This window comes from Girardinichthys multiradiatus, chromosome 6 (genome assembly GCF_021462225.1).
Source record: "Girardinichthys multiradiatus isolate DD_20200921_A chromosome 6, DD_fGirMul_XY1, whole genome shotgun sequence".
NCBI classification, from domain to species: Eukaryota; Metazoa; Chordata; class Actinopteri; order Cyprinodontiformes; family Goodeidae; genus Girardinichthys; species Girardinichthys multiradiatus.
Window position 1 is genome coordinate 22,419,591 of NC_061799.1, and position 12,970 is coordinate 22,432,560.

At 37.8% G+C, this 12,970-nt stretch overlaps 1 protein-coding gene across 1 annotated transcript in view; it reads right to left on the reverse strand.

The window, feature by feature from the left end:
• fgf12a (fibroblast growth factor 12a) overlaps positions 1-6,635 on the reverse strand; it is a 63,530-nt gene extending 56,895 nt beyond the window's left edge. Inside the window, exon 1 of the mRNA XM_047368753.1 lies at positions 6,490-6,635. Within this exon, the coding sequence (XP_047224709.1) occupies positions 6,490-6,508 (19 nt within the window). The 5' untranslated portion in view covers positions 6,509-6,635. The remainder of the gene's footprint in view (positions 1-6,489) is intronic.
• Between the last annotated feature and the right edge of the window lie 6,335 nt (positions 6,636-12,970).

The following is a 12,970-nucleotide window of genomic DNA, read 5'->3' on the forward strand; positions in this document are numbered from 1 at the left end:
TCTTGTTTCTGGTGAGAATCTACAATTTAAATAGTCATGAAAATAAAGAGACCCATTAAGTGATAAAGGAGTTCTAAGTACATAGCACCGTTTAAAGTGTGGCTAAGTTTACCTTTTTATATGCAATATTGTACATTTTCCACTAAAGAACTAAAGTGTAAAGTTTGCAATGGGTGGATGGTTGCCAACAACAGACACAACTCTTTGTAAATCCAGCAACCATAACATTAAATCACAGACAACGCTGGACTATCCTCAAACCAACAAAAAAAGGCATATTCAGCTGTTTGTAAATATTTCTGGTTGTGAAAAACAAGGACAGTCATGGCTTGAAAACTAAAGTAAACCATTCCTCATTCTTATTAAAGTAATGCTGTTTACAACTGTAGATGCCAAACTACAAGAGGCATGTCTTTTAAGCAGTCAACTGGAGGCTCTACCTGCGCAGACAAACAACTATATACCCAGTGAATATGAGCTTTTTAGATTCCCATTGTTTCTCTTTGAAGAACAGAATAGTAAAAAGGTATATATTCTGCATAAGTATACTTACGTAAAAAGATATCGAATTTACCATATTGTAATGTTTTTTTTCCATCCTATATTCTTCTATAAAATAACAAGAAAACAATATAAATTAGGCAATAAATGTAAATGTAATTTAAAAGCAAATGAAGCAATCTCTCAAAGAATTATAGTCCTAAATTTAAATGACAGCAAGTGATGCTAACTGTGAAAAAATACAAGTGCATGGATGACTCAGTTGTTTGTAAGTGTTAAGAGCAAAGCTGCCCACAGAGGGGCATGAGGATGAGAAAAACAAATCAACAATTTCACCTAATATCTAGCACACAAGAGTACTAGAAAACAGAATATTCTTACTGCATGTCAGTTTGAATGTGAACGTATGATTAAAATGTATTTGTATGCATTCAGACTACTGCAAACCAGAGACTGATGCAATCAAAGCTTCTTTAAAAGTTAACGATGTGTTCAAACTGTAACACCGATATGTTTTTCCCCAGAGGACATGCTGAAACTTTTTAGGGTGTCTTGCAAAAGTATTTATACTCCTTTAACTTTTTCACATCTTGTCCTGTTACAAATTGTATTTAATCTAAGCTATCTTATTCTCAGTCTTCCATAAAGGCCAGATTTGTCCAGTGGACAGATTCTATCTGAGATGTGGATCCATCCAGTTCCTCCAGCTGCTTCTCTGAATAATCCTTTCTTTGCTCAGCCTGTCAGTTTAGTTGGATGGACATGTCTTGGTAGGTTTGCAGTTCTAACAAATTATTTCACTTTTCAGATGGAGTGTTTAATTACCTAACCCTGCTTTAAAAGTCTGCACGACTTTATCCCAGACCTCTCTGTTGTGTTGTTTAGTATTCCTGATGTTTATTTAGCATCACTTAGATGTTACTTTACTAATGTTCTCTACCAAACCTCTGAAGCCATCACAGAACAACTGTGTATATACTGAGTATATCTTAGACACAGCTCTGTGTACCAAAGTACACCAAAACATATATTTTTCATAGCTGACAGGCCATTTTCACAATATAGAAACTGGGTTTAGAGCGTTCTGTTTTTGTGACATTTACAGTAAATGAGCATGCATTTCTCCTCAGAGTCATTTGAGTTAAAGTAATGCTGAGGCCACATCCCTCTTTCTCCAGTGGATGTAGTAAATAAACTAATGAAACAAAATGAACTGGGAGGCATTTGTATATACTTATTGGACACGCATTGGGCAAATACAATGGTTAATGGTTAGGACAGAGGCATGAGCATGATGGACTTAAGAGATCGAGAAAGATGTACAGCAAGTCCACCACTTTTATCTGGGGGTGGGGGGGCAAAGCGACTTTACATAGACCTATTGTAGGAATAGCAACACTAGCTTGTTGTAACGGTGTACCAAAATACTGCGTTAATCATTCTAAAATCAACAAGCACCTATACTTTATCTATCATCGCTGCATTATGGGTCAAACAAAAAAAACGTTTCTACATGCTCAATCTCTCTGTCCCCTGTATTTTGATTTCGGGTCTGCAAAAGAGTTGATTTAACCATATCAGTTGATTTGTACCAAATAAAGTGATGTTAAAAAATAAAATTAGCTAGAACATAGGTTTCAAAAAAGTCTAATCATCATTTGTTAAGAACGGCTTTTCCAATGATGACAATATTAATATTTTAAAACAAACACATACAATTATTGTCTTTTATTAAAAATGGCATCTTCATAGATAATTTGCCTGGTCATTGTGAATGCGATTAATGTGGTCAGGGTAACTTCACCTACAAATGGACATCTAGACTTCCAATCTCCATATCTGTGCTACATTATAACATGTCAATGTGTCTAGCAGTCAAAGAACAAGAACAGTTTATTGTATATAAACAATATCTCCTCCCCAATTTCACTTATTTTTCTGTTTTATTATTTCCTAAATGTGGGGTTATTTTGGGATTTTAATACACTGCACTCATTGGACTTTGTTTTTGCAATATATTTAATACATTTGCATAAAGAATCACCACTGTACTGTAGGGGCCCGCAGAAGCGTACACACCACGGTATTAATGCCGGCTTGTACCAGTAATGTAACAAATGAAACTGTGATGAATCTGAAATATTGTTTTGCAGATCATGTAGCCTTTATCCTGTATTTTTAGACTGACAACTAAACTAATCTGGTAAAAGGACAAAACATTTAAAAAGTTGCAAAAAGTGTGCACACCCTTAAACAAGTACCTTTTGATTCAGTTTTAGCATTCAGTTCTCTATAGGAGTCTATCAACATTTCACATCTTGACTTGAAAATATGTATCCACTCTATCTTGCAAAAGTTCTTCAAATCTCTCAGAGTGAATGGACATCTCTTGTATACATCCATCTTTAGGTTACCCCACGGATTTTCTGTTGAATTTAGTGCAAAACTATGGTTCGGCTATTCCAGAACTTGAATTTTCTTTCGATGCAGCCATTGTTTTGTTGATTTGGATGTATACTTGGATGCACTCTGGTTATTAAAATAAAATCGATCTTAATATTGAACATTCTTGCGGATAAATGAAGGTTTGTGGACAAAGTTGACAGTATTTGGAACTACTCAAAACTTTATCCACCTTAGCAAAACCCTCAGTTCCATCTAAAAAAGTAACATCAGAGCAGGATGCTGATACTACCATACTTCCCAGAGGGGGTGGTTTTCTTTCAGTGACCTGCATTGTTATGTTTGTGACATACTTTATAGAACTGTCCAAGCTAGGTTTCACCAGACCATGACACATTTTCACACAAGGTTTTGGGAGATTTTAGCAAGGATGGGATGTTTTCTTTAGAAGAAAATAATTCTGTCTTGCAACCTTACTCCTTAGTCCAGACATATGGAGAATACAGTTGATTGTTGTCACATGCAGAACACAACCTCCCTGCTCAAGTTTTTTCTTCTGTTTTAATTGGTTTTGGAGAAATGTTCAGCTTTTGTAATGCCCCCGTTGTCCCAGATTCCCTTGTGACTGCCTTTATGTACAATGCTGTGGAATATTTTGTTGCCTTCTCATGACTTTGTACAATAAGATCCTTTTGACAATTTGAAACCTTTAGCTAAAGGATGCAAATGGGCAAATGTCAATAAAATGCCCCAAGAAGCTTTATTTCAGGGTAATCAGATTCACTATAATTGATGGCAGACAAGTTCAAGTTAGTTTATGAGTAATTTATGCAGAAAGGTTTGTTGTAGTTTTGGTATTATTTAAATAATATTCACTCTAATAAGTATGTTTGTAATTCACTTAAATTCCCAATATATTGCATTATATGTCAAAAAAGGATTGAAATTCTATTTTTTACATAACTAATTCTGGCATTTCAAAAGGGGTGTGTACACTTTTGAGAGCCACTGTACTTACAAAGAATATTTGCTGATTTTTCCAAGTTAATATGAGATCTGTAATTGCATTTTTTAATTAATGATGCATTTTGGATGTTGAAAGTTAATTGCCTCATTGCCCCACCTAATACGTACTGTTCCAGAGGGATGTGTATTTATGGTAGTGTTCTCTGAATGTTCAAACTTTTGACCTGACAAAGATTCTAGCTGAATTAAAACACTGTCCATTAAATTATTTCAGTAGGATTAACTGCGCAGACTGTTCTAAATTTCTCTTCACATATAGACTTTAAAGCCAAGCTTCCTATCTTTTCATGTTTTTACCTTTTTACATGAGGGAAAAGTTCTCAAGTGCATTTATCCTCCACTATCAGGGCATCAGTTATGTACCAAACAATTACTCAAACCCAGACCAGATATAAATATAAATCAGGGAACTTAAACATGATTATTATCGCAAACAAACCTGACTACTAAATAAATACTAAATCAATACCAGCATGCCCTAAACTTCTAACACAGCAGAACAGTAAGAACACAATCTCAGTATAAATACAGCGGTTCTGTGAAGGCCTCAGAGGTTTTTAAGAGTATACAGTATTAGTGAACAAATAGCACAGTTAAGACCAAGAAGCATACCAGACAGATCATCAGCCGATTGTCAGTCAGTCTGGATAATTTCCAAACAGCTACAAAACATGGAAAGCAGAGGAACATACCATGTTGATGCAGATGTATAACTGACACAGAATCTAAAGGTTTACTCTGTTCTCGGCAGAGCTAGAGTGCACTGGTGTGTCGCAGCTGATTTGATGGATACATACAGCCAACTGGCTGAACCAACATGACTTCACACAGAAACACAGTTGCACAAAACAGCAACAAATGGTGTGTTTTAATATTGTTGGCTATTCATACCATTGTATCCCACCAATATGAACATTTTCATTTGGACTTGAATTGCTAAAGTCAACTAAAACAGGTGGTGCCTGACTAACAGCCACCTCTGTGGGGTCTTGTTTAATTTAAATAAAGCACATTGTGATATGACATCTTCCTACTACAGGAAAGGAAATTGAAATCCTACCTCACAGAACCTCACTTAAAAAAAAGAACTAAGACTTTAGCAATCACAGCTAACAATATAGGGAACACATTAAACATGTGGAAGAAGGTGCTCTGGTCAGATGAGACCAAAGTTGGACTTTTATGGCTGCATTCCAAACCTGTGTGTGGCAGGAAACTAGCACTCCACAACACTCTGAACACACCATCCCCACAGTGCCACTTGATTGTAGTAGCATCATGCTGTAGGGATGCTTTTCCTCAACAGGGACACTGAAGCTGACAAGCTAAGGCTATCCTTGCAAAGTGCTTAATATGATATAAAGAAGTTGCACATGACTGCATGACAATGTTGCACAGAGCTTAACAAGTAAGGCCAAAATGTTTCGTTAAATATGAACCATAATGCAACAGTCCACTCATTAAAACGATGCAAAAGATGTAAAAACTGAGAAGGAACACTAATTCCAGTTGGGGTAAGGGCTTTGTATCCCTTTGGGATTAAGACCATGAGAATGAAGTCCCAAGGTGGGGTTACAGAAGCCTGATTGCCTGTAATGCAGAAATGTAAGAGAAATGGAATGTGAAAAACACAAAGTCACCTTATTTCCAATGACAAGGTTTCAATGCAACTTTATAGTAAATCCAGGGTAGAAACAGGACAGAGGTTAGCCTATTTAAACAAGGGCACTCTGTCCGTTCTCTAAATATACTGTGCTGTTAATGTGTCTGATCTGTGTTTGGACCCCATCCATTAATTTTAACACAACAAGACTGCTGTATCTTTTGTGTATCTATACTGCAGCATCTAGGTTGTTTTGGTTTTTTTTTGGTTTTTTTTCTAATGCAGCAAACTTTCAGTCGCTGCGAATCACAGTTTCTGTAGCCATTACAGGCGGAGTTGAAAAGCTTTGTCAACAACACGCTTGCTGATTGCTGAAGCCACCGCGCTGCCCCACTCTGGGAACAGCAGCACACACACATCCCAGCAGTAAAAGTGGAGAGGCAGCATTTTTCACCAGATCGGCTGACGGCACTGACAGAGTATGAGAAAAGGCAGGGAGCATTGGAAGACTGAGTCGTTTACAGTTGTAAGCACCCTGGGAGCAACGCAGTAAAACACAAGCTCAAATATGAAGTGGTCATTCAAAAGCGGGAATGGTTTCCAGGGCGACGTGGGAAAACGCATACATGATGCGTTAATATGACACGGACCTGGGTAAGTGCGGATACCTGCTTTGGAGGTGGACAAAGCTGAGAGCAGCAGAGACCCAGGGGCAGCACCTCGCTGCAGCATTCAAGAGTCTGCTGATCTAACTGCGTGTACTCTATTCGTATAGATCATAACTATTTTAAAATATTAATTATCGGCGCAGGTCTAATGAATGCACCTTGTATGTTGCTGTTTGCAACTAAATAAAGTGAAATGTGTGCCCAGATTTAAAACAAAGACCCAACAGCTGCTGCAACCATCTCCAAATTCACTCAAAATGCATTCATAAAGACAAGCATGTTTCTTACCGGCGTTTTTATCACTCATGTTCCCGCGCTTTGCAGAAGTTAAACACCACAGGCTCTCTTCTTCTCCTTCTTCAGACAGGGCAGCCGAGACAGATTGGCTTGTTTCATGCGATGTTCGGCCAAGTTGGACTGATCTGGGACCTCCCTGTTTGTCTCGCTGGAGTATCACTTGATGCAGAGCAGCTCTGTGTGAACTCCTGCTTCCTTCACTGCTGCTGCTACTGAGGGTTTCTGAGAGAGATGCACTGAGGGCTCAGGTAAAGATGTAGAGGGGAGAGACTGTGTGTGTGTGTGTGTGTGTGTGTGTCTGTGTGTGTATAATTTGTGGGGTTGCAGTGGGTGCATCTTGTTACAGAAATAATGGAAACTAAAAAAAAGAGGGGATTTATGCTTTAATGTATGCCTTATGTTAATGAGAACTGAGTTTGTTAACTTCTCCTGGATTTTTTTAAGCAAGACCGGCTGTAAGGCAATGTTCTAGTACGATTGTGATTATACCTGTGTTTAACTCTGTTGGTTTACATATATCAGGTTTGGAGTTGTACAGTTTTTGTGTAATACACACAAACACACACGCATACACACAGGGGGGAGAACAAGTATTTGATACACTGCCGATTTTGCAGGATTTCCCACTTGCAAAGCATGTAGAGGTCTTGTAGAGGTAATTTTTATCATAGGTACTCTTCAACTGTTAGTGATTCGTTTGCAATTACAGATATCAGACGTTTCCTGTAGTTCTTGGCGAGGTCTGCACACACTGCAGCAGGGATTTTGGACCAATCCTCCACACACATCTTCTCCAGGTCCTTCAAGTTCCAGGGCTGTCGCTGGGCAATACGGACTTTCAGCTCCCTCCAAAGATTTTCGATTGGGTTTAGGTCTGGAGGCTGGCTAGGCCACTCCAGAACCTTGAGATGCTTCTTACAGAGCCATTCCTTAGTTGCCCTGGCTGTGTGCTTTGGGTCGTTGTCATGCTCGAAGACCCAGCCACGACCCATTTTCATTGCCCTTACTGAGGGAAGGAGGCTGTTGGCTAAGATATTCTAATACATGGCTCCATCCATCCTCCCCTCAATACGGTGCAGTCGTCCTGTCCCCTTTACAGAAAACCATCCCCAAAAATGATGTTTCCACCTCCATGCTTCACGGTAGGGATGGTGGTCTTGGGGTTGTACTCATCCTTCTTCTTCCTCCAAACACGGCGAGTGGAGTTTAAAACAAAGCGCGCTATTTTTTTCTCATCAGACCACATGACCTCCCATTCCTCCTCTGGATCATCCAGATGATCATTGGCAAACTTCACTTAAAAAGCTTATTTAGCCTTGTTTTCTTGACTTGAGAAACAGTTTAGGCGAACCTAAAACCATAGTTGAAAAACATGTATCACAATTAAAGTTATCAATTACTTTTAAGTATTTTAGTCATTTAGTCGGCTACCAAAATGCAATGATGTATACCAGATGCCCCAGTGAGTCCAGTGAAAAACTGTTAAACTTGCTGACAACATAATCTCTCAAGCTTTTTTAGCGAAGACATATAATTTTATGCTGAGACATCAATATTTAATATGTACATCAGATCAATAGTGTGTTCTTAGCATTTGATGCTGTATTGTTCCTGTAATTTGATTATGCTGCAGAGTATCTCAGATACATATTGTGTACTATATACACAGTGAGGGTACATTGAAAATAAGTGTTCTGCACCTGTGTAATCAGTTTGTTCAAAAAGCTTTCGGGACATTGCTTGTGTTGCATAATTGAATTTTGTCAGCACAGGTATACAGTACATTTATAAGAGTGTGTTTTTTTCACATTTATTGCAAGCGCTCCTCTTGCTTCACAATGCCTCTTTTTTCATTTGAAATTAAGAATCACTACGTAAATGCAACTATTGTAAACCCGCACATCTATTAGAAAATCGCTTTTCTCTGTGTTCATGTTTAAAACAAACATCAAGAGTGAAATCTGCCTATGACATCTGTCCAAAGAAAATCACAGTCATGTACTGATCACCATGATGGATGAAGGTTAAAACAGAAAGCAAGTGTGGTGTGGTTATCTCACAGGCCCATTGATCAGCGTCTTAGAAACTGCCCCGTCAGCACACTTATGGGACGCTATGACAACAGCTAGAGTTTCCTGTGATGGTATAAAAAGAGTGTGCTGCTGGTATAAGATGTTTTCAGACTTTGCACTGAAATAGAAGCCTCTAGTCCAAATCACATTCAGCCTCATGAGTCTGTAGATCTAAATCTTTGAACAAATGCAAGAGGAGAATGCTTGGGCTGGCTTTCTATTTAATCCACATAGATACGATTGCATTGGGGTGAATAGATGTCTAAGACGCCTGACAAGTTGGCCTTATTACAGGCATCATGCTTCCTATCACATGGGCAATGGTGTGCCTCCCCCTTTCTTGTTCTTGACACAGGCCGGCGTCGGTTCTCAGTGAATCAATGACGGAACCTGAAAGAAGACACCTCTGTGGGGGAAAATGTAAACTGCATTGATTGAAAAAAAAATTATGCTTAAAGGTCCTGCAGAATCAGACAGAGATCTATCTATGAGTGTGTTTTCAAAGCAGAGGCTGCAATATCTTTTTATATCCATCCAAATCCCTCACATCTTTACCCTTACTTATCTGTTCCCTCTGGCCTTCCCAACTTGACCTGTCCCTTCTCACTACTCTCACTCCTTCTGCTCTGCCCATCCATCCAGCCTCTCCTTTCCCACATATCTGTGTCCTCCCCTTGCCCTAGACCTGCACCCATAGGATATCATCTGACTTCGCAGCATGCCCTTGGTCTATACAGTAGCAAAGGCATATTGCTCTCATTTCTTTGTACTTTGGATCTTTGCCCTGAAACAGCAATGCCCCCCACCCTTTCTTTTTTGTTTGACTGTATAATTTTCTATTTAACTGTGAAAATTAGATTGTATTCAAATGTGTGAACAGGATGTGTTGTCTAATTCAGTTAAGATGAGTTGCTCCTACTCTTTTATTCTTCTCTACCTCTGTCACAGCAATTCTCTAAACAATACTGTGTGGACACAATACAGCTATGCAGATTTTGCACTGGAGAGCCCTGCTCTGCAGACACTGCAGTGAAGCTTGCTCACTGCAAATCCCACCTTTTTCCTACCTATTTCTGGAGTCAGTGGGCAAGTAAGCAAGTTTGTGGAATTTGTCCAAATGCCAATAGCAACACCCAATACCATCAATACGGTTTACCTACTGGCCAAGACTGCTACCATTCTAAAAGGTGTAGGAACAAACCTGCATAAGAAACTGAATAAAGTATTATTTATTTACATATTTGCTATTATTGTATGTAAGATAGTGTGTTTATACTCAGTGTTCTTTGATTCAATATGTTTAAGATTTAAATGTGGCAACTAGGTTGCATATGCATGAAAGGAAAAATGTAAAAACATTTGATTTGACACTAAACAACACTAAACTTATTAAAATATATAAACAGTTAGTCATATGTTGATTAAACTTTTATCTACTGAAAAGTCTGTTTGAAAAATTAATTATCCTTATCAGTTAGTTCTAATCACATATTTTAAAGAATGAAAGAAACAATTAACTTTCTTAAAAGGGCTTCAAATGTGCAAAACCAGCAGTTACAAACATCCAACTGCCACTCCTCTCTCTCTGGGTATTGTAAGAAGGATTCTGATTGATTACTCTAAGCCTCTTTCAACCTTTGTTTGATTTTTTAATTTTTTTTGTAAGATAACCATAGAGGGGCAGCGTAGAGTGGTGTGTGATGGGCTTTATGAAAAGCCACTTTTACTAGAATCGAATAGGCGCTAAACTTATATGCAATGGTGTTGGCCTCAGCATCAGGGTTACAACATTGCCTGCATATATATTGTCATCATCATTTATTTAAACAGTAATAAAATATTTCATGTTATCTTTTTACAGACCCCAACATCATTGTTTGGGGGTTTAAACAGGAAGGTTTAGCCATGCCTCTTGATTAGTTCTGCTTATAAAAATAGCACTTCTACATTATATTTCATATCTGGGCACGCAATTTTTACATCAGATTTTTCAAATGAGCTAATGGGGAAATCTCTGCATAACAACAACCAGTCTGAGTAACCTTCAGCTGTTGATTCAGTTGATGTTCATTCAGATGGGAAGGCTTTAGCTTCACAGATGCCTTTGGATGTCTTGAGTAGTTCCTCAATCATAGCAATGTGAAAAAGCCCTAATATCTTGACACTTTGGGACATTATCTGTGGGATAAGAGGCTAATATGACCAGAACTCAAGTCATGATGAAGGCATTTTGAAAAGTCTTAGTGGAAATAATTAAATGTGTTTAAAAGGTCAGACCCGAGGTGTTTGCTTGCACTACACAATCCAATAATGCTTCCAGTCATGCTCCATCTAAAAGATTTTAAAAAAGAGGTTTGATAAAAGTTTTACAAGCAGAAATCCTACAGAACTAAGCCTTTTCAGGTAAACGTTAATAAAACTTTTAGGCAAAACTAGAGTACATTAACATGTTATGCTAATCATGTAATAAGCTAGTATATCATGTTCTGGGAGCCTGGATACTATAAAGATGGAGAACGGATTCACTGTATCACAGTATTTATACAAACAGACAATTTAAATTAATAAATGAAAATGGATCATAATCTAGCAGCTTTTAAATAAAACAAAATGTAACAATTGTTCCTGCGGTTGCTTAAATACTTTGACTGACTGACATGACTGATATTTTTGAATCTATATAAGTTACAAGGCTATATATTTTTGGTATTGTTATGCAACCTGAAATATTTCTAACAGACAAATATTGGAGTCCATCATAAATATATAAGAAAACATGTAAGAAAACAGCTGATCAGTGGTGAATGGCAACAGGTGGAGGAGGGGCAACACTGCATTGCTTAAGGTTACTCTGGAATCTCATTGTCTCAAGTTACTTTCAACTGTATGAACATTATAACATTACTTTTGTGGTTTTATAACTTTATGTTTTTAAACTGGTATGCATTAATACAACCACCCCATAAAGTCAGGCTTGTCTGTTTGAGGACAACTATTTGTTCTCTGCAAGCTAAGGTTTTGCAGTATCTTTCTTAGTCTGTTTACTGTTTTTATTTATTTTAATTTTAACCACGGTATGACTTATGTCAGCTTAGTAATTGTTTTCTTACAAATTGGTAAATCATCCCATAATTTGCTTTTCTTATGTTTCCAAAGAACCAGCCTCTATTTTTATTTTAGTTTTCTTGAGCAATAATCAGGGTTTCTGGAGGTCTTTGAAAGCCTTTCTTTGGACATTGCCTGCTTTTCACTCAGTTTCAGTTGATTCTAGTGCCTGACCATTTTCAGAGAATTTTATTTTTCAATTTGGTCCACTTTACTCTACACTATGATTAATTTGAGTATACAATTTCTTAGTGCATGTGTGTACAAATACTAGACAACTTAGTGCCGAACAAACTTAATTAAATTTGTTTTATAGCAAGAGGACTCTCAAAAAACTATTTGTTAAAATACGTGGCATACAACTGATATTTACCAAATGGATAATACACATTTCAGGTTTTTTGTGGGTATAGTGTTGTGATGGTTTTCATTTGGAATTTATTCTTATTTTGTCCACAGTTTTTATTTCTTTCTTTGCACAAATTGGGCAACATAGCTACTATCACAACAAAATACAAAGAACAGGACAAAAACATTGTGAAGATTCTGCCAAAATAAATATAAATAAACTGAAAAACTTCCAGAAAGAGAGAGTTATCAAGTGCAGCTCCTTATTCTCCTAAAGAATAAAAACGTTAGATTTTTCAGACACTTGCATTGTACTGTTTTTGAGATAAATGTACCAACCAACCAGTGAAAATGTTTATTTTATCTTTCAAGCAGTTAAGGAGAATAGGAAACAGAGGCTACATTTAAAAAGAAATGCAAGTGTTGAAAACTATAGGTATATACAGGGGTTGGACAATGAAACTGAAACACCTGGTTTTACACCACAATAATTTATTAGTATGGTGTAGGGCCTCCTTTTGCGGCCAATACACCATCAGTTCGTCTTGGGAATGACATATACAAGTCCTGCACAGTGGTCAGAGGGATTTTAAGCCATTCTTCTTGCAGGATAGTGACCAGGTCACTACGTTATACTGGTGGAGGAAAACGTTTCCTGACTCGCTCCTCCAAAACACCCCAAAGTGGCTCAATAATATTTAGATCTGGTGACTGTGCAGGCCATGGGAGATGTTCAACTTCACTTTCATGTTCATCAAACCAATCTTTCACCAGTCTTGCTGTGTGTATTGGTGCATTGTCATCCTGATACACGGCACCGCCTTCAGGATACAATGTTTGAACCATTGGATACACATGGTCCTCAAGAATGGTTTGGTAGTCCTTGGCAGTGATGCACCCATCTAGCACAAGTATTGGGCCAAGGGAATGCCATGATATGGCAGCCC